We start from the raw sequence: 27426 nt of genomic DNA, 5'->3' as shown, positions 1-27426 counted from the left end.
CACCGTCTGTGATGGCAGTGTTGGCCAAGGCCGCCTGAACCGGTTCGGGTAGCTGGCAGAGGAAAAGCTCACGGAATAAAAACATTGGGGTTCCGCGCCCAACAGCGTGAGCATTTGACTCATCAGTTCTGACGGTTTTGAGTCCCCGAGACCGGGCATGGAAATAAGCTTGCGTGCACACTCCGACTTATTAAGATCAAATACCTGTAGCAAACGGGCTTTAAGCGCTTCGTACTTGCCCTCCTCCGGTGGGTTGCCAAGGAGGCTGACGACCCGCGAGGCCGTGGCACTGTCGAGAGCGGAAACCACATAATAATAACGGGTCGAATCCGCTGTGACCTCCCGGAGAGCGAACTGTGCTTCTGCCTGGAAAAACCATGCTGCTGGCTGCTGTTCCCAGAACTGCGGCAGTTTAAGGGCGACGGCGTTCATGTTCATCCTCGACGAAAGTTGTCCGACGAGATCAGGGTCACCAATGTAGGAACGGAGGTTCCTATCTGAATAAAGGTCTTCGACTCGATGAATCAAATCAACAGGTTTTAATGAACAACGAAGTTAACAGGAAAACTACTGGAGAAACAATACACAGGTCTAATCAGCTTGCTGGGCACTCGACGACTGCTGGAACATTCTGGAAGCTGACGTCACGACGTCATCGCGTTCTTCGCGCCACTGGCGGTCACGTGATCGGCGTCATGACGTCATCCCGTGGAGTGCAGGAAAATACAATACAGTACAGTTAACAGGCAGTTTAAAGGTGCAGTCCGCGGCTGCACTACACTGTAGTTAAAGGGATTATTACTAATTGTTCTGAGACCCTTGGTGGCTCTGCCACAAGATGATCTTTACGCCAGGAGAGGGGGCTTAATTGTCTTCTCTCTGACCAGAGAGAAGCAAGCAGAGCATGCACGTGGCTTTGCCAGGATAGCGGGCTTCCCCATGGTGCAGGGCGCCATGGATTGCACGCAGGTGGCTTTACAGGTGCCACATCTAAATGCGGAGATGTTCCGCAACCACAAATGTTATCACTCATTGAATCTTTTGGTGTGCGATCAGGCTCAGCACATCATGATGGTGAATGCCCGGTATCCTGGCAGCAGTCATGATGCTTTCATTCTGCGCCAGTCCACTGTTCCCTCAGTCTTTGAGTCACCAAGACAAACCAGAGGGTAGCTACTGGGTGACAAGAGCTAGCCACTGACCACCTGGCTCATGACTCCGCTCCAGAACCCACACACACATGGGCAGCATGAGTACAATGAGAGCCAAGCTGCCACACGGCATCTGATAGAGCAGACCATTGGCATCCTTAAACAACACTTCCGCTGCCTCGACTGCACTGGAGGAGCCCGATGGTACTCACCAGAACGCGTCTCAAGATTCATCATGGTCTGCTGCATGATCCACAACCTCGCCATCATGAAGGCCCAGCCTTTGCCACCAGGCAAAGGGCAACCAGCTGAGAAGGAAAAGGATGATGAGGAGGATTAAGCGGAAGAGGAGCATGCGGAGAAGGAGGAATCCGTGATCGACTCATCCGGTATGAGTGAACGCAACCCCAATTCCCCATTCAACAATAGTCCAAGACCTTACTTTCCCTCTGTTACTGACCATCACAGCATTCTCTTGGCCATGATGCTGAAATAAAAGCCACCACAAAAGAAACATTCCAATCCAACTTTATCCATCAATCCATCCAATATAACCTAACAAAGTCAACTAATCACCCTTGTGCATTCCCTTATTACCGGACTTTAGTGTGCCTTTGCCTGTACTAGTGCTCCTACACAGCGCTACCCCAGTGGCTGCAGCATGGCTGGTGGAAGGCAAGACCTTCAATGGGGGAGACTGCAAATGGCCTTGCAGGTCGACCTCGAGCACCTCTGTGCCTAGAAGGCCAGCTTTAGACTGCACCACCTCGGCATAGGCGGCAGCAGTTTGTGCTGGCTGGCTGACAGGCAGCAGCAAGGGCACTGGCAGTGTGGCAGTGGTGGGAGGACAAAAGCTGTCATCCTGAGAGAGGACAGCAGTTCATCCCCCACGGAGCCACTGCCACTCCCCTGGGGCAGCGTCTCAGCAATCCTAGCCACCTGTTGGAGGACAGATTGCTGGAATGCTGTGACATCCTGCAAGCCCTTCTCCATACTGATAAACCCAGCTACGATGGCAGCAGTCTGAGCTTGCATAACTTCAGTCTGAGCTTCCACTGCAGCACTCAAGCGTAGGGTGGTTTGTGTTTGTGCTGCAATGGAAGCTGACACATCGGCCATCAGATGCTGCGTCATGGTTGGGTCCACACGTGCGCTAATGGATTTGCCCACCCCTTCTATGCTGGAAAGAATGGGCTCCAAGCTCTGCCCAGAGCTCTGTGCAATGTTGGTGCCGGACTCCTCCATGTTCCTTGACAGTGCACTCAGGCTTTCTAGCAGGCCTGCCACTGCACCAAGCATTTCATTGTGTATACCCATCAACATTCTTCTGTAGGCCGCTCCATCGAAGTCCTCATCTGAGTCCTCTGCAGTGGAACTCGTGTGCAAGCTCGCTCTCTGGGGAGCTGGCACCTGCACTACCCTTTCCCCTGGCCTGGCTGCAGCCCACGTGCCGGTGACTCACCACGTGCAGATCCCGCCTATAAGCTACCTTCTAAACTCCGTGCAGTGCCAGTATCTGAGCTGGTTCCTGCGACTGTCAGATCGAGTGACAGTATTTCTCCTTCTTCATCACTCTCTCTCTCTCCCTCTTCTTCTACAATCACTGGCTGAGCAGGTTGAATTTCTTGGGTAATTGAAATGAAACAGGCATAAGAGTAGGGTTGTGGTGAGGGGAGGGGGGAAAGCAAGAGGTGCATGCTTACACCATGTGCAAATTGTAAATCAGAAGAGACTGTGGGATGAGTGGGAAGTGGGATGTGAGAAGGAGGATAATGTATGACGATACCGGCATCTTGTATTCTTTCAGCCCCGCTGCTGGCCACGGGCTCAGCCGTGCCCCGCCCAAGAATGGCCAGCACCGTCTAATCCAAGGCGGTGAGGTGTTGCAGGTGAGCCTGTCCCCGTCGATTAGGTTCTGCTGGCTCTGATTATGCGGCACCTTTTCCTGCAAGAGAAAGTGAAGTGTGTCAGTGAGTGTGGTGCAATGTGTTTGGGTGATGTACCTTCATAAGTCACTGAGAGTTCCACTGTGAACTCTATCTTGAATGCACTCTACACCGCTATAATGTCACCACCATATGCTATCAGAGACTAAGGCCTAGAGAGGCTATAATCTCTGACTGGTTAGACTATGTATCAGCATTGGCTTTGTACATATCCTGTTGCCGCTCTAACACACAGGGTTTCAAGACATGTCCGCGGTCAAGGCCCTCAGCAGGAAATAAAATAGGTTTATTGACAGGAAGTAAAGTACCACATGTGACTGAGAGAAGCATAAGTAGGATTCAACTTTTATATTGGTGTTGTCTGAAATTTAACCTTACATTCTGGGCACCACACTTTAGGAAGGCTGTCAAGGCCTTGGAGAGGGTGCAGAAGAGATTTACTAGAATGGCACCTGGGATGAGGGACTTCAGTTAACATGGAGAGACTGGAGAAGCTGGGGTTGTTCTCCTTAGAGAAGAGAAGGTTCAGAGGAGATTTGATGAGGTGTTCAAAATCATAAATGGTTTTGATAGAGTAAATAAAGAGAAACTGTTTCCAGTGGCTGAAGGGTAATTAACCAGAGGACACAGATTTAAGGTGATTGACAAAAAAAGAGGCGACATGAGGAAACGTTTTTTTACACAGCGAGTTGTTGTGATCAGGAATGCACTGCCTGAAAGGGTGGTGGAAGCAGATTCAACAGTAACATTCAAAAGAGATTTGGATGAATGCTTGAAGTGAAGAAAAATACAGGGCTCTGGGGAAAGAGCAGGGGAGTGGGATTAATTAGATAACTCTACCAAAGAGCCGGCACAGGCACAATGGACCAAATGGCCTCCTCCTGTGCTGCATCATTCTATGATTCTATGTTGTATGTGCAGATAATGTACACTGAACTGGAACTTAGCAGATTCAGTCAGATGTGATGCTTTGCTTATTGAAAAGGTGAGTGATCCGAGTGTATAGTCCTTCATTATTAGTTGCTCTCCAGGCATCTCAGTTGAAAACAATCTTCCCTTTCAGCTCTTCATCACATTGCTAAGCTCTTTCTGGATCTCATGGCAAGACCTCTTATTTCTGGGTTTTCAACCACCTCTCCAGGTCCTTGGGGCTGAGTAGCAGTGGTGTGTGATGTGCCTCAACAAATCTGAGACTCGATGTTAGCGAAACAAAACAAGGCTTTTATTGACTTAGAAGGTAACACACAGAGGAGAATGTATCTTCCATCCAGAGGTCTGCCGTACTGGATGTGCTGCAGGCTGGGCCAACTTACATAGGAGCCAGGTATGGGCGGAGCCCTACACACAGTACAATACAATAGAAATGAAACTGAAACCAACCACAGTCACAGGCAGAGAAATACTGATGAGTGATGAATGGAATATTTCATCACAGTGTGTGAGGCAGGGTGGGGTTGTGGCGGGTGGGGGGGATTATTGATGACAGTCCCAAATGCAAAGCCTGTCCTGGTCATGGCTTTCTGCACCAGCACATCCATCAGTAACTTAGAGTTTGCTTTGTTTGTTTGCATGTTATGCTATAATCAGCCCTGGTGGCAGTATTACCATACAGCTACATATGGGCAAACAGTTTCAATTCCTGCTCATTGAGTGAGAAACAACAACAAGCCTTACTGGCTTCAGTTGATCAGTGTTTTAACCTACCATTAGTGGTCATTTGAGAACCGGTGAAGCCAAAAAGGTGGCGTGATCGGTTCAACGGTAACTGGGTATAATTACTGGTACAAACCTGTTTAAAGTGCCTTTATACCAAACAATCTGAATATACGGCACTATTTTGTCCATGATACAATTAACATAAACGTCGCACAGGAAAAGACCAGCTGGTCCATCTAGCCTGTCCCATACAGTTGTGATGCCTTATACATCACATCAAGAGACTCCCTACTCCCCAAGGTGTCATGTAGTCTCTTGGGAGAGGAAACCAAATCAAAAGCTCAAAGGCAATTGGAGGGGAAAAAATCTGGAAAATTCCCCTCTGATTCCCCTAGGTGATCGAAACTAGTCCAGAAGATCACATTGACCATGAATTATATTGCTTGACACCTACCTCTTGTATGATGCGATCTCCGCCCCAGCCAGGAACAAGTCCAGCTGTCTCTTGGAGATAATTCTTGGACATCTCCAACAGATGTGGCAAAGTGATGGTGGTTACACTGGAAAGATGCTGCAAATTCCCATCCTAAATAGACCTATAGCATGAAACAACTTGATTATGGAATACTAACCTAAAGGAGATGCTGAAAATGATTCTCTTGTCAATATTCACATATTTAAATTAATATTTACAATACTTTAGATCAAAAGGAAATAATTGCAGTTACTCACAAAAATAACATAAACACCACCTCTCACTTTTACCCACAATATTGAACAACATAGCTATCAAAATGAAAAATGACATAAACACCTTCTCATTTAAAACTTTACAGGGAGTTTTCTGTCACTTTTGTTATACTTAGCTTCCGCGTTAAGGGCTAGAATAAAAATAAGCTTTTTGCAGATATCTTTGGTTGTGTAACTCCATAGGTTTTGACTGACATGTACTAACGTTTTAGTTAAGCATGTCAGAGACTTCTCTAATGGTCGCCCTTAAAGAAAACCACATCCTGGTTTTAAAGTTAAACACGTCACACTTGCTGGTTTTCCTGTCAGTTTTGTACATTTTTAAAAACTGCATCCGCTGTAGGATTAAACAGGCAGAATTTCAGAAGATGATTTCGTACTGTCCAATCTGTGGGAAGCCTGTCTATTTTGGTAAGTGTAAGTTTGGAAACTCACGGCCGAGCTGAAGGAAGAATTAATTCTGTAATCAAGTTGGTGTGGCTTGTTCCCTCTTACAGTTGGTAGTGTTGTGCAACTCGACTGAAATTATTCTTTCAGAAAAGGACAGCCATGATAATGTGCAATTAAATGTGTTTTCCTAAAGGTTTTGGGGACGGGTTCTTTCTGTAGCTGGTTTAATTTGGCTTTTGAGTTAAACCAACAAATTGCAGAAATACTTGCGAACCGTATTCTGGCCCAGGAATAGTTGTGGTGAGATGATTGTACAGTGCAAGTGCTTGGCTTGTCAGGGTGACTTCAATTTCTTACTGTTGAACTTTTCAAATTAATCAGCACGCAGCAAAGATAGATGTTGGTAAACTATAATAATAGATTTCCCTCCTTATAAAGCACATAGTGAGTGCCTTGTATCATATGATGAACAAGAGGAAATAGGCCTGGTCTGCTTCAAGCTGCTCATCTTACACCTGTTGCTAGCAGAAGGAACTGGTCTTTGTATTGTACACGTACTGATTACTTTGTCATTGAACGAATAGTAAATATCAAATAGCATAAAAGCCACATTATAATTTTTCATAGAAAACCTCATTGCAGTGACACCTTGTCTTAAAAGTCAGTCACCAGACACCATTCTAAAAGATGCACGTTGAAAAGTCTCTGGATAATATTGCTAAAACAGAGAGAAGGGATTACAGTGACACCCCTGTTAGGACCAAGATTAAAAATGTGTTTGTTCTGAGAAGGTGGGAGGATGTGTCTAGTCTGCAATGCTGCCGACATGAATCAAACAGATCTTGGCACATTTTTTTACAATTTATAGGAAAAAATCTGCTTCCGCTGAGTGTGGTGATTTTTCATTTAAAAGAGGATCCCTTGTTAACCTTTTTCTTTTTGCAGCGGAGAGAAAACGATCTTTAGGCAAAGATTACCATCCTCTTTGTCTGAAATGCTACCGGTGCAAGCGCCAATTAAGTCCGGGCCAGCATGCAGAGGTACGTAGTGTCTTGAGCCTCCATCTGTTTGCCCTGGTGTCTGACTGTCTAGCTGTGTTGTTACTGTAATCTGTCTTTTAAACATTGTTCTATAGCTGTTGCTTTCTTGAGGGAATTGTAAGCAATGCGAACATCTGAGGCTTGCTTTTTAATCATGAACATCAATATCTCTTGCCCCATGTACATACGGAGATGAAACTAATTATGTATCATCTTGATCTGAGTTAGAATTCCACTACTGGGATTCTCCCCATTTACATGGCAGGGCACCTGGGAGAACGAGATTCTCATCAGGTTTCATGCTTGAGCAGTGGGTATATTGTTGGTTACAGCTGCTTTGTGTGTGTTCGGGTGTGTATATGTTGTATGTTGGTGTGTGTGCATACACATCAGTGTAAGTGGACTGTTGTAACATAAGCAACTGGCACTAAGATTGTTGGGAGAAATAAAGGGTATGAATTTAAATCATACTGACTGAAGTCAGCTCCTCTCCAGGGTGAAAGCATGACTGTAAATGAGTGCATTTTAAAATGAAAGCCTTGCACACATTATAGGGTGATTGTTAATTCAAACCAGACAGAGCTCTGAGTCATTTTGAAATGAAATGCTTTATGCAAAATAGAACTTTGGATATCAAAATATCTATCTTGGAAATGCATTTCAAAATGAATAAAAGAGCCAGATAATAGGAGACTTCGAAGTGCAGATGAAAAAGACTGCAGTATACTGCATACATCTTTTATAAACAACTGTAAAGTACCTCAGAACCTAATCCTTCAGAGTGGAGACAGTTGCAGAAAAAATGCATTCAAACAAAACAAAGCTTGCATAAAAATCACATGATTTAAACTTTTTTTTTCATGTGTGTCTCTTTGTTATGGATATGTCTTCCAAGCATCAAAGATAAAAAGTTAAAAGTGAATATAGTATGCAGGAGTGCTGTAGAAAAAAAAATACGAGCAGGAGTAGGCCATTCGGCCCTTCGACCTGCTCCGCCAGTCAATATGATCGTGGCTGATCCTCTATCTCAATACCATATTCCCGCTCTCTCTCCATACCGCTTGATGCCTTTTGTGTCTAGAAATCAATCTATCTCCTTCTTAAATATATTCAGTGACTTTGCCTCCACAGCCTTCTATGGTAGAGAATTCCATAGGTTCACCACCCTCATCTCAGTCCTAAATATCCTGCCCCGTATCCTGAGACTGTTACCCCTCGTTCTAGATCCCCCAGCCTGGGGAAGTCAATATTTGGAGATGCTGGGGCTGTAGCTGCTGTAAAGCATGATACAGTATTACATTTCAGTAATACCTTCTCTCTGGGTTGGCTAGCAGAGGTAATGAACTCCAATGGTAAATCTCCAACAGGAAAGGTCTGAATGTTTTTGGTTAGCCAGGTCTGATGTGTGGAAACCCATCATCACGTTAAAGTCCCCAAACAAAGCTACTGAGAAACTCACATGGCTCCTTATGGAGTGGACACTCTCTCTCTCCTTATTAAAGTCATAGAAATACAACAACAACAACAATAACCTGCATTTATATAGCGTTTTTAATGTAGAAAAAAGTCCCAAGGGCTTCACAGGTGCTTCATAGAGGCCTTACCAGACAAAAGTTGATGCCAAGCCACATAAAGAGATATTGGACAGGTGACCAAAAGCTTGGTCAAAATGGTAGGTTTTAAGGAGCATCTTAAAGGAGGAAAGAGAGGTAGAGAGATGGAGAGGTTTAGGAATGGAATTCCAGAGCTTAGGGCCGAGGCAGCTGAAGGCTCGGTGGAGCGATGAAAATAGGAGATGGGCAAGAGGCCAGAATTGGAGGGGCGCAGAAATCTCGGAGGGTTGTAGGGCTGTAGGAGGTTACAGGGATAGGGAGAGGTGAGGCCATGGAGGGATTTGAAAACAAGAATGAGAATTTTAAAATTGAGGCATTGCTGGACCGAGAGCCAATCTAGCTCATCGAGCACAGGGGTGATGGGTGAACGGGACTTGGTGTGAGTTAGGATACGGGGCAGCGGGCACAGGGGTGATGGGTGAACGGGACTTGGTGTGAGTTAGGATACGGGGCAGCGAGCACAGGGGTGATGGGTGAACGGGACTTGGTGTGAGTTAGGATACGGGGCAGTGAGCACAGGGGTGATGGGTGAACGGGACTTGGTGTGAGTTAGGATACGGGCCAGCGAGCACAGGGGTGATGGGTGATGGGTGAATGGGACTTGGTGTGAGTTAGGAAACGGGGCAGCGAGCACAGGGGTGATGGGCGAACGGGACTTGGTGTGAGTTAGGATACGGGGCAGTGAGCACAGGGGTGATGGGTGAACGGGACTTGGTGTGAGTTAGGATACGGGCAGCGAGCACAGGGGTGAACGGGACTTGGTGTGAGTTAGGATACGGGCAGCGAGCACAGGGGTGATGGGTGAACGGGACTTGGTGTGAGTTAGGATACGGGGCAGTGAGCACAGGGGTGATGGGTGAACGGGACTTGTGTGAGTTAGGACACGGGGCAGTGAGCACAGGGGGTGATGGGTGAACGGGACTTGGTGTGAGTTAGGACACGGGTCAGCGAGCACAGGGGTGATGGGTGAACGGTGTGAGTTAGAACACGGGTCAGAGAGCACAGGGGTGATGGGTGAACGGTGTGAGTTAGGACACGGGGCAGCAAGCACAGGGGGTGATGGGTGAACGGTGTGAGTTAGGACACGGGGCAGCGAGCACAGGGGGTGATGGGTGAACGGTGTGAGTTAGGACACGGGGCAGTGAGCACAGGGGGTGATGGGTGAACGGTGTGAGTTAGGACATGGGGCAGCGAGCACAGGGGGTGATGGGTGAATGGTGTGAGTTAGGACACGGGGCAGCAAGCACAGGGGGTGATGGGTGAATGGTGTGAGTTAGGACACGGGGCAGTGAGCACAGGGGGTGATGGGTGAATGGGACTTGGTGTGAGTTAGGACACGGGTCAGCGAGCACAGGGGTGATGGGTGAATGGTGTGAGTTAGGACACGGTGCATTGAGCACAGGGGTGATGGGTGAACGGTGTGAGTTCGGATACGGGGCAGTGAGCACAGGGGTGATGGGTGAACGGTGTGAGTTAGGATACGGGGCAGTGAGCACAGGGGGTGATGGGTGAATGGTGTGAGTTAGGATACGGGCAGCAGAATCTTGGGTGAGCTCAAGTTTATGGAGGGTGGAAGGTGGGAGGCCGACCAGGAGAACATGGAATTGGCCATTCAACCCATCCAGTCCATGTCAGACTCTACCCTCCACATGAGTACATTGTTCTAGGTAAGACTTTGGATACGGGTTGGCAACAGTCAAGACCTAGGGATCACAGATGTTCACAAGCTCAAGGATATTGGTGGAGCTTAATCAGGTAAAACTCACAATTTACCCACACAGAGCACTGGTAAACTTCCCACTGTTGTCCACTCTATCCATTGGCTTACAGAGTTATACAGAACCCTATCCCCAAGTGTTAACTTGGCTCAGTGGTAGCACTCTCCCCTCTGAGTCAGAAGATTTTGAGTTCAAGCCGCACTCCAGTACTTGCACATGTAACCTAAGCTGACACTTCAATGCAGTACTGCGGGAATGCTGCACTGTCGGAGGGGTCGTCTTTTGGATGAGACGTTAAACCATGCCTATCTATCTAGTCAAGAGGATGTAGCTATTTAAAGAAGAGCAAGGGATTTCTTCCGGTGTCCTGACCAACAGTTATCCCTCAACGAGTAACACTCAAACAGATTAATTGGTCTTTTATATCACTGCTGTTTGCGGCACCTTGCTGTGTGCAAATTGGTTGCTGAATTTCCCTCCAACAGTGACTACACTTTGAAAAGTACTTCATTAGCTGTGAGACACTTTGAGACTCCCAAGGGTGTGAAAGGTGCTAGGCCTTTCTTTACTTTACCTTTCCAAGTCTCTGTAATGAGCCAGACCAGCCAATCACCACTGAGTGAATCAAAGAGCTCAGGCGGTCCCAATTTTCCATCATAAGGCGGTCACCTTAGAGCGACCTTGACCTCAAAGAGACCCCACCTACTGTCTCCCTCCCCCAGGAGGGTAATCATTAGTTTGCCATGAGATAGCCAACAAGCACAGCTTTGAGTCATCACCAGGCAGATAGCACAAGCAGGAACTCCCACTGAGTGGCATCATGAGCAACACAGCTCATCACAAAATGTGTCTATGTACTGCCACCACCCTCCTGCCCACAGCACAGATACGCACCATGCTACATCGAACAGTAGTTACACCAATTGGAGGCACTTCGCTGCTGCAGAATCTCCGTGCCTGACTCCAACCCAAACATAGTAGCCATCGAACCCTGGAAATATAGTCACATAGCCAACCTTTGGGTGACACCTCCCAACAGCTTCATGCAAATCCTCAGAGTTTCTTCATCAATCATCAGCATAGTGGAAGGTCCTTTTTAGGCTGACTCTCCCTCAGGGTGCTGAATGAAATTTATTATGAAATTTAAGCAATATTTGAGCACATATTTAAGGCAATACCACTGTTACATTTCAGATCTTGTGCAAATTCATTTTGTTTTAAAACACAACCCTTAAACTCCACTCAATCCCACAATCTGTTCTGTGAAATAAAAGGTCTAAAATCCTGAAACATGACAAGACACATTCCCTGGGTTCAGATAACTGCAAAAACTGCTTGAGTTTTGCTTTATGGTTTTTGAAAGCAGGTGAATCCTGGAGTAGTTGCGAGAATAAATACACGATACTCCCTGATATCCAGTTCAAGTTAATACACAGGATACATCCTAGGAGCCTGAGGGAGGTGAGCGAGGAAATTGCTGAGGCCTTAGAAATTATACTTCAAGGCTCTGTTGAGTGTGGATGTGTGTCAGAGGACTGGAGAGTGGCCAATGTAGTACCCAGGATGAAATTACCATGTAATTGGATAAAGAGAAAATAGTTAGAAGTAGCCAGCATGGATTTCAAAAGGGACAATTGTGCTTGAAACACCTCATAGGATAGATTTTTGTCTTGACTGCCTGGTCAGTAATCTGGCAGAGCAGATTATTGAACCCACATGATTTTCATTCTATTAATTTTAACAGAATAAAAATTGGACGGGTTCGATAAAGGACGAGGAATCTGTTCAGCCAGGTTACTGCCCAGGCAGTGAAGACAAAAATCTACCATGAAGAATTCTTTGAGTAGTTTACAGACATGGTAAATGGGGTAATGCAATGGATCTGGTGTACGTGGACTGTAGAACAAGTTAACACATGGGAGATTACTAGAGAAGATAAGGATGAGGATAGAAAATTGGATTAAAAATTGACTAGAAGGGATGAAACGTAGTAGGAGTTACAGGCAGTTTTTCAGAGTGGTTGGAAGTGGGTAGCAGTGTCCCACAGGATTTAGTTCTGGGGCCACTTCTGTTCACTGTGCATATCAACGATTTGGATATTGGCCTAGAAAGAATGGTGTCACAATTTGGACATGATACAAAAATAGGAGGTATAGTTAATTCTTTAGAAGACCACAGGAAGCTGTAAAGGAATACAGATAAAATGGGGCAATGGGCTAAAAAGTAGCAGATGGAATTCAATGCAAGTGTGAGGTGATTTTTCAGTAAAAAAAGAATAACAGTAGTAATTATACTTTGAATGGAAGTAAGGCTCGGTGCTGTGGCAGAGCAGAAGGATTTGGGGGTATAGGTTCACAGGAAATTAAAGGCAGCACCTCAGGCTGATAAAAGAAAGCTAATGGAATTTTTAGTTTTATCACAAGTATATAAGGATATTGAAGCTTTAGAGAGCGTACAATGCAGATTCACTAGGTTGCTGCCTGGTATGATTTGAAATATTGGTTATTTTCTCATTAGAACAATACAAATTATGGGGCGATATAATAGAAGTCTTTAAAATTATGAAAGGATATGACAGGGTAGACAGGCACAGAATGATTGGGCTGAATGGCCTCCTTCTGTGCTGTAAATTTCTATGATTCTATGATCGAAGCAGAGTGTTTCCAGTAGTTATGAGGAATAGAATGAGCGGCCATAGACACAAGATTAAATGTAAGAGATTTATAGAATCATAGAAATTTACAAGCACAGAAGGAGGCCATTCGGCCCATCATGTCTGTGCCGGCCGAAAAAGAGCTATCCAGCCGAATCCCACTTTCCAGCTTTTGGTCCGTAGCCTTGTAGATTACGGCACTTCAAGTGCATACCCAAGTACTTTTTAAATGTGATGAGAGTTTCTGCCTCTACCACCCTTACAGGCAGTGAGTTCCAAACCCCCACCACCCTCTGGGTGACAAAAGTTCTCCTCAACTCCCCTCTAATCCTTCTACCTATTACTTTAAATCTATGCCCCCTGGTTATTGACCTCTCTGATCAGGGAAATAGGTCATTTCTATCCACTCTATCTAGGCCCCCCATGATTTTATACACCTCAATTAAGTCTCCCCTCAAGCTCCTCTGTTCCAAAGAAAACAATCCCAGCCTATCCAATCTTTCCTTGTAGCTAAAATTGTCCAGTCCTAGCAAAATCCTCATAAATCTCCTATGTACCCTCTCTAGTGCAATTACATCTTTCCTGTAACGTGGTGACCAGAACTGCATGCAGTACTCTAGCTGTGGTCTAACTAGTGTTTTATACAGTTCAAGCATAACCTCCCTGCTCTTATATCCTTTGCCTCGGCAATTAAAGGAAAGTATCCCGTATGCCTTCTTAACCACCTTATCTACCTGTCCTGCTACCTTCAGGGATCTGTGAGCATGCACTCCAAGGTCCTTCTGTTCCTCTACACTTCTCAGTATCCTACCATTTATCCTAAAATCCATTTAGACTACATCAAACGCGCTACCCTCATCGACCATCTTTGTTACCTCCTCGAAAAATTATATCAAGTTAGTCAGACACAGCCTTCCCTTAACAAATCCATGCTGACTGTCCTTGACTAATCCGTGCCTTTCTAAATGATGATTAATACTGTCCCTCAGAATTTTTTCCAATAATTTGCCCACTACCGAGGTTAGGATGACTGGCATGTACTTACTCGATCTATCCCTTTCTCCCTTTTTAAACAATGCTATAACGTTAGCAGTCCTCCAGTCCTCCAGCACCACACCTGTAGCCAGAGAGGATTGGAAAATGATGGTCAGAGCCTCAGCTATTTCCTCCCTTGCTTCTCTTAGAACAAAAAGCAGGAGAAATTTCTTCATACAGAGAGTTGTGAGGCTGTAGACTTTGTTTCCCAGTGGTTGAGGCAGAACTATGGGGGGGGGGGGGGGGCATTTTAACTGGAAGCGGGTTTTAGGTGGGCGGGGGTCAGGTGACATCATCAGTTTGAGGCCCAGGCTATTTTAACTCCCAGCTGCCCACCCTAAAGAGGCAGAAAGAGGCAGCTGGCCGGCTGCTGGCAGGTGATGATTGGACGGACTGGAGGCGACCTGCTAGCCACGGGGAGGGTTTTGACAGAGTCTCCTGACCTCACTAAGGAGAGCTTAACACTTACTTAGAGGGCCTCTTCTTCCTACAGAGCAGGTTTCACTGAGTGAGACGGCCACAGCGGGCATCCTGCTAAGTCGGCGGTTAAACTGTCATCAGGGTCCTAATGAGATTATAGAACCCTAATTTGTGTGTGTTAATGAGGTTCCCGGATGAGTTAAACAAGTGCTTCAGGTGCCCAGAAAAAGGGTGCAGTTAAAGCGGTGGCGGGTGGGAGTCAAGCTTGAACGCGGCGGTAAGTTTTCAGAGGCAATTTTAACTGTGCGGTTCCGATGGGCTGAGTGGGTTAAAATCGTCCCCATGTCAACTTTCAATATTAGATTGGATTGATGAATGAAGGAAAAGGGGTTGAAGGGGTATGGGAACAGGGCGGGTAAAATGTGATTTGGACTATTTGCTGATGTAAATGGCAAAGGCCAATATGGACTGGTTGGGCTGAATGGCCTGTTTCTGTGCTGTAACTTCTGTGTATTTCTATGAAATCATTCTTAAGCTCCTGAGTGCACTGATGTTCAGCACATAATCCAAGTTATCTTTCATTCTCTGTTCAAAAACAACGCAACTACATTTTACTTACAAAATATGCGACTGATATTTGTTTCTGTCCGAGACAGCAGATGGGCTATGGTTTCCTCTGGAATGCCAGACAAAGAGCTAATACAAAGAGAGGGCTGATACATGAAACCGAAGTGCAGGGCAGGGATATGTAGAGGGAATGTCATGGAGAGCAGGGAAATGCAAACCAGTTTTGTACAAATAAGATCTGTTCAGCACAGCATACTGCTTGTCCAGACAAATTCTGTTCTGACTTGGGATCGGTTTTAATGAAATATTATTTTTAGATTTGTTTCAGTTCAAGAAAATAATGTAAAAGTTCTGACTGGCATCCCTCTCTCAACCAACACCACCAAAAACAGACTAACTGGCTATTCATCTCATTTGCAGTATGTGGGATCTTGCTGTGTGCAAATAGGCTGCTGTGTTCGTTACATAAAAAGTGACTGGGCTTTAAAAGTAATTAATTGGTTGTGAAGAATTTTGGGGCATTCTGAGGATGCGTCAAGGTGCTATTCAAATTATTTATTTGAAATATGAAATTATTTCTTTTTAATTTGAATAACTTCCTGTTCTTTCTTTTGCTTAGTATGATGAGAAACCGTACTGCAATCATTGCTACTTACTGCACTTCGGACCAAGAGGTAAGACGGCATTTAACTAATGCACAGAGACACGCAGATACACACAGATGTAGAAACACACACACACACACACACACACACACACACACACACACGTAGAGGCACACACGCACACGTGCATACACACATACTGTGGTCACGGAAATTACATAACCTTAAGGACTACACAGATTAAAATATTTGCGGACTCACAAGTGTCAATGTTTTTAAAGTTGTTGTGGTTAATTTAACTTTGAAGACCCTATTCTCTGAAAGTAATGGCAATATTGTTGTCAAAAGATGTGCGGGTTAGGTTGATTGGCTATGATAAATTGATCCTTAGTGTTAGGGGGATTAAATACGTGGGGTTACGGGGATAGGGTGGGATATGTGTTGGTGTAGGGGTTACGGGGATCGGGTGGGATATGTGTCGGTGCAGGCTCGATGGGCCGAAATGGCCTCTATCTGCACTGTGGGGTTTCTGTGATTCTCACACCGTTCCATTAATACAGCTGCTGCCTGCTCTGATTTACAGTTCATTTTACTTCTTCATGTTGCCGTGTTGCAATGGTTTCACATAATTGGATTTAACAAGCAAAAAGTTGTGTGTTTTTCCCTGAGTAGTTATTATATAAATGCAGCACACCAGTGCAGTAGTGAGGGAGGGCTGCAATGTCAGAGGTGCCGTCTTTCGGAAGAGATGTTAAACCAAGGCCCTGAATGCCCGCTCATGTGCTCGTAAAAGATCCCCTGGCACTATTTGAAAGAAGAGTTCTCCCAATGTCCTGAGCAAAATTTATCCCTCAACTAGCACCACTAAAACAGATTATGTATCACGTGGCTGTTTGTGGAACCTTGCTATGCACAGATTGGCTGCCACATTTGCTGACATACAACAGTGACTACACTTCCAAAGTCATTCATTGGCTGTGAAACGCTTTGGGAAGTCTTGAGGATGTGAAAGGTGTTTTATAAATTCAACTTTGTTCTTTCTTTGTATAAATAAATGATTAGCCCATTACTGCTTTAACCATTCTCCAATTTCTGTTTATGCACTTCTGCTTTTTTTAAAAATGAAAACACTGAGAAAACTATAGCCTTGCATCGCCTTATAACATAGGGCAGGCTATTTATTTTGTTCTTGTGATTTGGGTAACACTGGCAAAATGATCATTTATTGCCTATCCTTAGTTGCCCTGAGATTGGCTTTCTTCTTGCTTCATAACAATTGTTTTAACAACTCAGTGGTTTGCTAGGCCGCTTCAGAAAGTATTAAGAGTTAACCACGTTGTGTGGAGTAGAGTCACGTATCATCCAGACCGGGTTCCCTTCTTCTAAATATCTGGTGATTACAACAATCCAGTAGCTGTGTGGTTATTTTTTAAGTGCTAACCCACAAATTGCCAAATTTATTTAATTCAACTTCATACCTTGCTATGGTGGAATTTGAAATTGTAACCTCTGGGATAGCTCATCCAGTATTATGACCACTGCATTACTGTATCCATGTCAGGGAGCAATTGTTTGGCATTATTTTCATCAGCCTTGTACTATTATCAAGAGCACGGTAGCCTAATGGTATGGTACTGAACTAGCAGCCCAGAAGCTGTGGAACCAAATCCTACCATTCAATAAATCCGGTAATTTGTGGGTTAGCACTAGTAAAAACACAACTGGTTCACTAAAATCCTTCAGAAAAATATGCCATCCCTACCTGTTCTGGCCTACACATGATGCCAGTTGACTCTGCAGTTGACTTTTAATGGCTTCTGAAGTGGGCACAACTACAACAACAGAACACTAAGAGAAATATCAACCCAGGCATCAGACTTAGGCAATCCCAGCCCAATCATTTCCACTGTAATGGTGGGCAAAGGCTGGAATCCCTACGGAATTTCAGTTCCAAAGTCCCTTCGTCACAGTGTGGACACCCTCCATTATGTAGTGTAGCACTACCACCATGCTAAGTGGGGCAAACCAGAGACAGATCTAGCAGCCAAAAACTGGCCATCCATGAGGCACTGGGGGCCAGCAGCAGCAGCAGAATTATATATTACCACAATCTGTAACACATCCTTTATACTTCCATCACCATCAAACCAGGAGGCCAGCCCTGGTTCAATGCAGAGTGCAGAAAGATATGCCAGGAGCAGCATCAGGCAAACCTTAGAATGAGATGTGAATGTAGTGAAGCGGCTACACAGGGTTACCTGCATCTTAAACACCACATACAACAGGCTCTAGACAGAGAAGGGCACAGTAGCATAGTGGTAATGTTACTGGACTAGTAATCCAGAGGCCTGGACTAATGATCCACAGACATGAATTCAAATTCCACCATAGCACTGAGGAGGGGATCAGGAGAATTTAAATCCAGTTAATTAAATAAATCTGGAATAAAAGGCTAGTATCAGTAATGGTGACCATTACCGGATTGTCGTAAAAACCCATCTGGTTTACTAAAGTTCCTTAGGGAAGGAAGTCTGCTGTGTCTGTGACTTCAGACCCACTGCAATGTGGTTAACTCTTAACTTCCCCCTGAAATGGCCTAGCAAGCTGTTCAAGAGCAATTAGAGGATGGGCAATAAATGCTGGCCTTGCTTGCCCACATCCCATGAACAAATTAAAAAAATAAGTAATCCTAGAACCAACGGATTAGAACTGTACCCTTACCACAACCAGCTAAGAATGGTGCTGGACAGCAAGGAAACTAATGGGAGGAGGTGGCTCCATGAACACTCTCCATCCTCAACCATGTCATGAGTGCAATAAACAAGTCTGAAGTGTTTTCAGCCAAAAGTACTTGGCCTCCTCCGAAGGTCACCAATATCTAGCCAATTTGGTTCATTCCAAGTGACAATAAAAGGCCTGCAGTGCTGAAAGACTTGGATTACTTACAGTCAACGAGACAATAGGCTTAGCCGTCACCCAGCATCAACATCCTGGGGGTCACCATTGACCACATACTGAACTGAACCAGCTATATCAATCATGCTGCTACAAATGGAGGGCAGATGCTGGATACTTTGGCTCACCTCCTGACCCCTCAGTGCTTTGCGCCATCTACAAGGCTCAAGCCAGGAGTGTGATGGAATTTTCACCATTCATCTGGATGAATGCAGCCGAACACTCAAGAAGCGCAATACCATAAAGGAAACAGCTTGATTGGTGCCCTGCCACCGGACTCAATGGGCAGGATTTTCATTGGGGATTGGAGGCATTGTGGTTGGGGGGGGTGGGAGTTAAAATTGCAAAAACTGGCGGGCGGGCCCCATCCCGCCTCCACGCAGTTTTCATTAATTCGTGTCTAATAGGCACTAAATTGCCTCTATAATGCCATTTTGAAAGGCCTTTGTGATTTTAACCCTTTTCCCACATGAAACACGCTTGTTCTGAAACACGACGGTGAAACCTGGCGGTAGCACAATTGGATTGCTGACTATCAGCTGCAGCTCTACCATTAAATAGGAGATTTGATCAGTCATCATTTGCAGGTGGCAGGACTTTGTAGTCTCACGTCTGGGGGAACTTTTAAAAGGCATAACCACAGTTGTGGAAATTTGGAGCCTGACACCCATCTCCAGTGTGACCTCCTGGGAAACCCCTCTCGCCACCTTGACTGAGCGCTTCCTCAACTGAGGTATATACCAGAAGCATGGGAGCCATTTATTTCCTTTACTCCTGGACATCAGATTCGGACGAAGACCAGCCGTGGCAGCAGCAGAACCATGAACAACAGCACCACCAACAGCAGCAGCAACAGCAGGAGCGCCAAGCTGCTGCTCACCCATCTGAAGCTGCACAGGCCAGAAGGCGCCAGCGCGAGATCACATTGATGCCCGGGATGCAAGGAACGCACTCATCTTGGCCAGATTTGCTTAGCCTAGCCAATCAAGCACTTTTGCCTCGCAGCTTCTTACCTGAGCATCGACAATGGCCAAGGACCAGCGGATTCCTAGCAATTTGACCAGCATACTGACAATTGCAAGTAATCCTAAGCCCTCAATGTGAAAGTCCCATTCGCGAAATGACACACGCCAAAACTGCAGCAGTAGCCATCAGATTTTTTATTTACATTATTCATCTGATGGCTTTTTCACATAAAACATCAAATTTCACCCAAGTGACTACTCTTGTGACTATTTGTGCAGCATCTTTCTCTTATGCATGCTCCTACGTGGTGCTTCCCCTGTGGCTTCAGCAGATGTGGAGGCCCCTTGCTCACTTTCTTGCCGCTCCTGTCTCGACACCTTTGGTGGGCGTCCTCTGGGGTGGTGAACCTGTGAGGGCTCGCCAACAGTCTGCTGCTCCTGCGGCTGTGCAGGGGTTGAGACGCCGATCTCAGTTGGGTGTGGACTCTGGTGGGGCTCTGACCGAGGGCTCTGCAGTGGCATGGAAGTGTGAGCGCTTGGAGAGGAGCCGCACTTCCTTGATGTCTGCCACCAACTTTCCCTCTCATGGGTCAGGTCCCCCTCAGCGCTTGCAAGTGGCTTGAGAGCACCTTGCTGCACATCAGGGGGGCCATGGGGACCCATATCTGCACTGGCAGTCCTACTCAGAAGGACTTCCATGAAGGTCTGGTTTCTCTGTTCCATAGATGCCCATCGCTCCTCCAGAGATGTCATTTTATTCTGAACACTCACCATGTTTTCTGCACTCTGGCGACTTATCACCTCCATAGAGGTTGCCATCCTTTCCATGGTGATGCGTTCATGTGCCAATGATGCCACAAAGGCTCTGCTCATGTTCGCTATGGACTCCTCCATTCGCTCCAAACTCGCAGCGACCCTGGAGACAAAACCTGCCAGAGACTCCTGCATCTGTTCCTGGAGTTCCAGCACCGCTGATCTTATGGATGGACCCAGAGGTAGAGGGTTGACATGCAGCTGAGCCGAGCTGGCAGAGTCCTGCGCCCTCTGACCATGACTCTCCACTGCTGTCCCTGTCTCCACAATCTGCTGATGCTCACTTGTGAGCTGTGATACACCAGGTGACAACACTACTCTATGTCCCGAAGGTCCCACCAAGGTGTGAGTGTCTGCGCTGGTGCTGGGTGCGCTGAATTCTGCTGATGCTGCGCCCTCAGAGGTTGCAGCTTCCTCTGAGGAGCCTGGAGGCTCAGGCTGTTCCTCCTTGCTAGTGGGGATGGGTGCTTGCAATGGTCCTGTGGGGGAAACATAGAAGATAGGAGCAGGAGTAGGCCATTCGGCCCCTCGAGCCTGCTCCGCCATTCAATGTGATCATGGCTGATCATCCAAATTCAGTACCCTGTTCCTGCTTTCTCCCCATACCCCTTGATCCCTTTAGCCTTGAGAAATATATCCAACTCCTTCTTGAATATATTTAATGAATTGGCCTCCACTGCCTTCTGTGGTAGAGAATTCCACAGGTTCACCACTCTCTGGGTGAAGAAATTCCTCCTCATCTCTGTCCTAAATGGCCTATCCCTTATCCTTAGACTGTGACCCCTGGTTCTGGACTCCCCGACCATCGGGAACATTCTTCCTGCATCTAGTCTGTCCAGTCCTGTCAGAATTTTATAAGTTTCAATGAGATCCCCTCTCATTCTTCTAAACTCCAGCGAGTACAAGCCCAATCGACCCAATCTCTCCTCATACGTCATTCCTGCCATCCCAGGTATCAGCCTGGTTAATCTTCGCTGCACTCCTTCCATGGCAAGAACATCCTTCCTCAGAAAAGGCGACCAAAACTGCACACAATACTCAAGATGTGGTCTCACCAAGGCCCTGTACATCTGCAGCAAGGCATCCTTGTTCCTGTACTCAAACTCTCTCGCTACAAAGGCCGACATACCATTTGCCTTCTTAACCGCCTGCTGCACCTGCATGCTTACCTTCAGCGACTGGTGCACAAGGACACCCAGGTCTCGTTGCACTTCCCCTTCTCCCAATCTATTGCCATTCAGATAATAATCTGCCTTCCTGTTTTTGCTACCAAAGTGGATAACCTCACATTTATCCACGTTATATTGCATCTGCCATGCTTCTGCCCAACCACCCAACCTGTCCAAATCATCCTGGAGTTTCTCGGCATCCTCCTCACAGCACACACACCCACCCAGCTTTGTGTCGTCTGCAAATTTGGAGATATTACATCTAGTTCCCTTGTCTAGATCATTAATATATAAAGGAGTAAAGGAAAGAGTCAGAGATGTGAGGCCAAGGTTACATGCACATTGCATATTGCCGATGATCATAAGTCCATCTGTTAAAGCTTCAGAATCATTATCAGCGACTCATGCAATGTCATTGAGAGAGATGGAAAACTATTCTGTCACCAGCTTGCTGTGTTGCACCCGTCTGTCCGTCCCCCACTTGGGAATCTTCCTCCACTCCCATGATCTCCAGGACCGCCTCCTCCCAGGGGGTGAGGTGGGCTACTGAGGGTGGCCCACCTCCTGTCCTGGCTCTTTCCCTTTTATTGCAAGCTCTCTTTTCCTGCATGAGAGAGACAAGTGGAGTTTGAGTGAGAATGAAGGAGTGAGTGTAGAGAATCCATAGCATAGATGCTTAGAAGGAGACAAAAATGGAGTGAGGTGGCATCCCAAGGGCCCTCCCTGTGTGTTGTCAGTTGTTTTCATAGCATCAGAGTGATAGGGAGTGTGAGGGCTGCATAGTCGAATAGTTAGGCGAATGTGACCATAGAGAGAGAGGGAATGGGTAAGGTTGCACGGATGTCAGTGTCAAGTGGGATGTGGAGGAAGAGATTGCTAAAGCTGAGTGCTGGTGAGGAAAGGCAATGGGGATCAGATTGAGGGTGATGGGAAATTCATACTCACTTTTCCAGTGCGCAGAAGGTCATGAAATCTCTTCCTGCACTGTATCCAGGTTCTGCGGGTTACCGATAAGGAGTTGCCCTCCTCTGCCACTTGCAGCCACACAGCCTTGGTCTGCTGGGGAGGCTTCTTCTCCCTGATGAAGGGAAGAGCACGTCCTTATGAGCTCTTGCTCCCTCCACTAAAGCCTGCAGGGCAACGTCGTCAAATCTTGGAGCAGACCTAGGTCTTTCACTGGCCATTATGACTCCAGGTCCCTGTAGCAGCAAAGGCCAAAAGGTTGGCAGTCTGCAGAAGAAGCAAGGCTTGTTGCAGACCTTAAATGCAGCAGCAGCAATGATGACATCATCGGATGCGACTTTCAGACTGGAAAAACTCATTTGCCATGGGTTCCCACACGCTGGAACTCAATTGGCCAATTAAGTTAAAATTGCATCATTCTCCCACATCGATTTAGATTCGTGTGGATAACACGAAATGTGGGTTACACGACCCCAACCCACCCCTGAATTAAAATCCAGCCCAATATCTACCACTGGAGTCCTGTGGCTACAGGATGCACTGCAGCAACTCCCAGCACTCTACCACCAAGAAGACGAGAACGATATTGTCATAGGAACACCATCACCTCCAGTTTCCTCTCCAAGTCACACACTATCGTGACTTATCGTCGCTGGGTCTATATCCACCGGAATTTCCCACCGAGCACTATCACCACCTTCTGAGGGTAACAAAGAAGGGCAATAAAGGTGACCATGCCAGTATCACCCATATCATCATGAGAATAAATTAAAAGAATTGTCAGGTGTTAGATTACTGAAGAAGAAGAAGAAAACACTCAATGACATTGGGCCCCATAACATTTGAAAGCCACACAGGTTGTGAGGTCCAGCTGCCAAACTGTTCTGACTCTGCCTGCGCTGGGATGCAGCATATATACTGATAAATAGATACATATATAAACACATGGATATATATAAACATGGACGCACATACAAACATATGCACATAGAAACAGATGCATTGTGTGTATATCGTGAGATTTCCTAAATAGTTTTCTTTTTCCCTGCTGGGTCTCCACATGCCACACACATTACCCCCACAAGGAGTTGTTCCAGACGCCAGGTAATATGGCACTGTAAATGACTACTTGGAGATGCCTGGCATCATTCTGAGGTCTTCCGGCTTACTCCCTTCTTCTCTGGGGATGTGCTGGCCTCTGCTCAGTGCCTCCCTGCTGAAGGTATGACAGAGAGCAGAAACTCAGAGAATCTTGGGTGTAAACACACAGCCTCCCACACTGAGTGTGCTACGGTGCCCCTTGTTACTTAGTGGTATTCCTTCAGCCTCATGTTTTCCTTCAATCAGCGAATGTTGGTACAGACTACAGATGTACCCATAATGGCACAGATATTTCAACAGAAGACACTCTTGTTGGAACTCAAAGCTCAAAGCAAATGTTAGTGATTAGTTTTTCCCTCTCACTTTACATAGAATTACATGGAAATTACAGCACAGAAACAGGCCATTCGGCCCAACAGGTCTATGCTGGTGTTTATGCTCCACATGAGCCTCCTCCCATCCTACATCATCTGACCCTATCAGCTTATCCTTCTAATATGGCTGTGGTATTTTCTCTGCCAGGCATCATTCTATCTGTTGCCATGACAAAGAGAGTCAAAGACACTTATCCCAGTTCGGGCAGGGAGATCAGAGGCTGGGACTTCAACCTGCAACTGTCCAGTTGCAAACAAAATATGTACAGCTGGCAGTCTTGGCCGCAGGCCCCACTGAGCACTGCATCGAGATACACACTCACCATAGACTTCACTGAGTAACACAAAGTATGAATTACTTATAGTGCCTTTTCGTAAACAGACCTCCCAACCTCAAAGAAAACAACGGGTCTTGGAACCAATGCTAGGAAATAAAACTCAGTTGGGAAAACAGCTGGCTTTCTAAAGAAAATTGCAGAAAATTGTCAAATGTGCAATAAGCGAGATGTGGAAAATCTATGATGAGGCAGTTTAGCCAGGATTTAGGCGACAGGTGTACAGCATTAAAAGATTTAACCATAAAACGACAGGAAATCTGAACAGCAAAGTTGATATGCAAACACTTAACAGGCGTGTACTAAATTCCTCAGTCCACTATTTTAGCACAGACATTAACATTTTTAAATCAACAAAACGAAATAAATAAACGAATTAACACCTGCACACACAGGACTGTGGAAAAAGAATACTGAGCAGTGTGCATAAACTTCAGCAAGTGGAGTTTCTACTGTCCAGCCCCTTTGTTGATCAGTCCTTTAATTTTCATTGGTCATTCTCTTCATTATTATTTCTATTTCACTGTAGGAGCAAGACGGCCAACATCTCGGTCCACTCTTGGAGCAGCTGGATCCAACGTTCCAGTTGAAAACCCCAGCAGCACTTAGTGTCATCCAGCTTAAGGAAGATTTGCAGCCTCCATCCTGAAGGAAATCAGAACAGCAACACAAAAAAGAAACAACTGTTAGAGACAATTGTTTGAGCTTTAGAAAATAATTAGCTGTTATGCGCCATTATTGTGTAAATGAAGAAACATTTGAAAATCATTTGCTCTCAGACCATCTTACAGTTATGTAGTCTGATTTGCATTTGATACCAACCTGGTAGCTTCAGAATGTCTGATACTAACACTGCAATCTTGTCTGTACCCTATGTTTTGCCACCTGTTTGTAATTCCGGTGAAATCCAGTTTTCAGAGGACAATATAAACACCTCCAATTCTTCACAAAGAGGCTCAGTGAGATGACACTTTCTACCCGCCATATTAACCCGGTTGGTAGGTGATCAGCTCCTGTGAAACTGATACAGCCAGCCGATCTCTGCAGACCTTACTCTTATGCCCCAATCATTCATTTTCTGAATCCAGTGCAATGACTAAAATATAGACCATATTTGCAGCTACACATTAGTAATATATGCAATAAAATGTCATTTTACCTTTAAGAGTTTTATATCTTTCTATAATAAAAACTTATATTTGTCCGCGCTTCCTGCCTGCATCCCTTGACTTCCTGTTGTCACATTTCTGTCACATTTTTTATGTCAACTTTTCCCACTTTAAATTCCATTTAAAATAGAAAATCCCTATGTAAACTGATCACTCTGACTGTGATATCTGGCCACTGGTTTCTCACAATTTTCTCAGAATGCTTTCTGAAAAAAAAATTAAATGTTTTTTTTCTCAGTAACTGAAATTCCTTGTCTCCAAAGTAAGGGTTTAACCAATATACCAAAAACCAAAAAAATACATATTTCATAGTAAGATAATTAAATGTGTCCATTGAATTGTCTCTTGTGTATTTTAATGCCTTCATTAAAGTATTTACTTGAAGCCCTCTGCCTCTCCCAAAAGCCTGATAATTTGACATTGTGAGCTGAATTTAGATTGTGCATCTAAGCTTGTACAGAACTCTCTGCCTAATTCCCCAAGATGCATCAGTACTGTTCAGTCAGCTATAATAAGGAATATTTTTCTTTCAAAATTAGTTGAAAAAAAGTTAGAGGACAAATATCAAAAGCTTTACTGAGGTAAGATTCATATTGAATGTATTTTAAAAAAAGAGATGTGTGGTGTGACAAAAAGTTCAATACTAATGGGTTACAGCTGTGAGGCAAAGATTCTAACACCTGAGACAGCAGGAGAGAGACAGACAGGCAGAGAATAAAGCAGACAGGCAGTTTTCTTCCTCAGTCCAATATGATTTTGTTTGACAAGGTTGAATTTTGAAAGCAAACAAAGCCTCTTTGAGGGCAATAGTAGGGTATGAGAGGATGGTTGAGGATGAGCAGCCTTTGGCCTCTCGCTGCCTGTCCTTGGGGAAGTGACTGAGTGTGAAAGAGTGGATGAAGAGTTAAGGGTGAGGTGAGTGACAGTGGAGCAAGGGGAGGAAAGGTTAAAGGGGCTGGGGACATGAAGGCATCAAAGGGATGGGGGAAGCACGAGTGATTAGTGGAGGGGATGGGAAGGGAGTTGCTAAGGGCCATATTTTCCCTGCAACCCCCACTGCAAATGCAGCCATTGGTGACTCCTTTCTTCACCACACCATACCACCCACCTCCCACCCAAAAGGAAAGAGGTAAAGGACAGAAAGGAAAGCAAAAATAGGAGTTAAGGAAAACAAGTACAGGAGTAGATTGTACTGTAGGTTTCCTACATTACAACAGGGATAACACTTCAAAAATACTTTGTTGGCTGTAAAGCACTTTGGGACATCCGGAGGTCGTGAAAGGCACTATATAAATGCAAGTCTTTCTTTTAACAGAAAGCGAGAGGTAGTACCAGAGGATGAGAGACATAGAGATGAACAACAACATGAAGACAGTAGAGACAGGTAACAGAATGCAGTCTCTTTCTTACCTGTCTCTGCATACTTATTGTGGAAAGGGACAGGTTACAACACAATTTTTCCCTTCCACAACCAACAGTACAAGGCAACCTAAAAATGTCAAGGGAAGCAACTTAGTGAATTTACTATAGGTGACATTAAGTTAGGAGACATAGTAAGTTTTGTAGATGTGAGCAAAAGATTACAAAGGAACATAGACAGACTAAGAGAGTAGGCAAAACTATGACAGATGTGTGAGGTCATCCACTTTGGTTTTGAGAAAGACAAATTGGAATATTTTCTTAATAGCGAGAGACTAGGGGCTGTGTAGGGGGTTTTGCACAGGCGTGTTCGGGTCAGTCAGCTTTGCCTCTGACTACCTTCTTTGAGCGGTTCGAATCGCTCGCCCCCTGGGTTCTGGATGCCGGACTTAGATACAGGCAGCGATACAGAGAAGACTCGGGTAGACAGGTGGTTGGGATGCAAACAAAACCAAGATTTTTACTGAAGAGGAAAACTTGATACAATCTTATGGAAAATTACTAGTGTACACTTCTACAGGCAAAAATCACAAGAGAGTCATAATAATACTATACTTATACTTATACAGGGAAATGGGGAACACACGGCACATCGAGGGAAAACAAATATCTTAACAAT

The 27426-nt window shown here is 45.4% G+C and overlaps 1 protein-coding gene across 1 annotated transcript; it reads left to right on the top strand.

The window, feature by feature from the left end:
• Window positions 1-5792: 5792 nt before the first annotated feature.
• On the top strand, window positions 5793-25776 carry LOC147124198 (cysteine-rich protein 1). Its single transcript, XM_085983716.1, has 4 exons — window positions 5793-5914; window positions 6839-6933; window positions 15559-15613; window positions 24749-25776. The coding sequence occupies exons 1-4, from the start codon at window positions 5872-5874 to the stop codon at window positions 24826-24828; spliced, it is 273 nt and encodes a 90-aa protein (XP_085839842.1). The 5' UTR covers window positions 5793-5871; the 3' UTR covers window positions 24829-25776.
• Window positions 25777-27426: the final 1650 nt, after the last annotated feature.

This window comes from Somniosus microcephalus, chromosome 1 (assembly GCF_052327205.1).
Source record: "Somniosus microcephalus isolate GS21.2 chromosome 1, FLI_Smic_1.0, whole genome shotgun sequence".
In the NCBI taxonomy this organism is placed as follows: Eukaryota; Metazoa; Chordata; class Chondrichthyes; order Squaliformes; family Somniosidae; genus Somniosus; species Somniosus microcephalus.
Note: the sequence above shows the minus strand (reverse complement) of the source record. Positions and strands in the feature narration are given on the sequence as shown.

Coding starts and splice junctions, on each gene's coding strand:
- LOC147124198 (XM_085983716.1), top strand. CDS start 5,872: ATGATTTCGTACTGTCCAATCTGTGGGAAGCCTGTCTATTTTG. Junction 6,934..15,558: donor GTCCGGGCCAGCATGCAGAG/GTACGTAGTGTC, acceptor TCTTTTGCTTAG/TATGATGAGAAACCGTACTG. Junction 15,614..24,748: donor ACTGCACTTCGGACCAAGAG/GTAAGACGGCAT, acceptor ATTTCACTGTAG/GAGCAAGACGGCCAACATCT.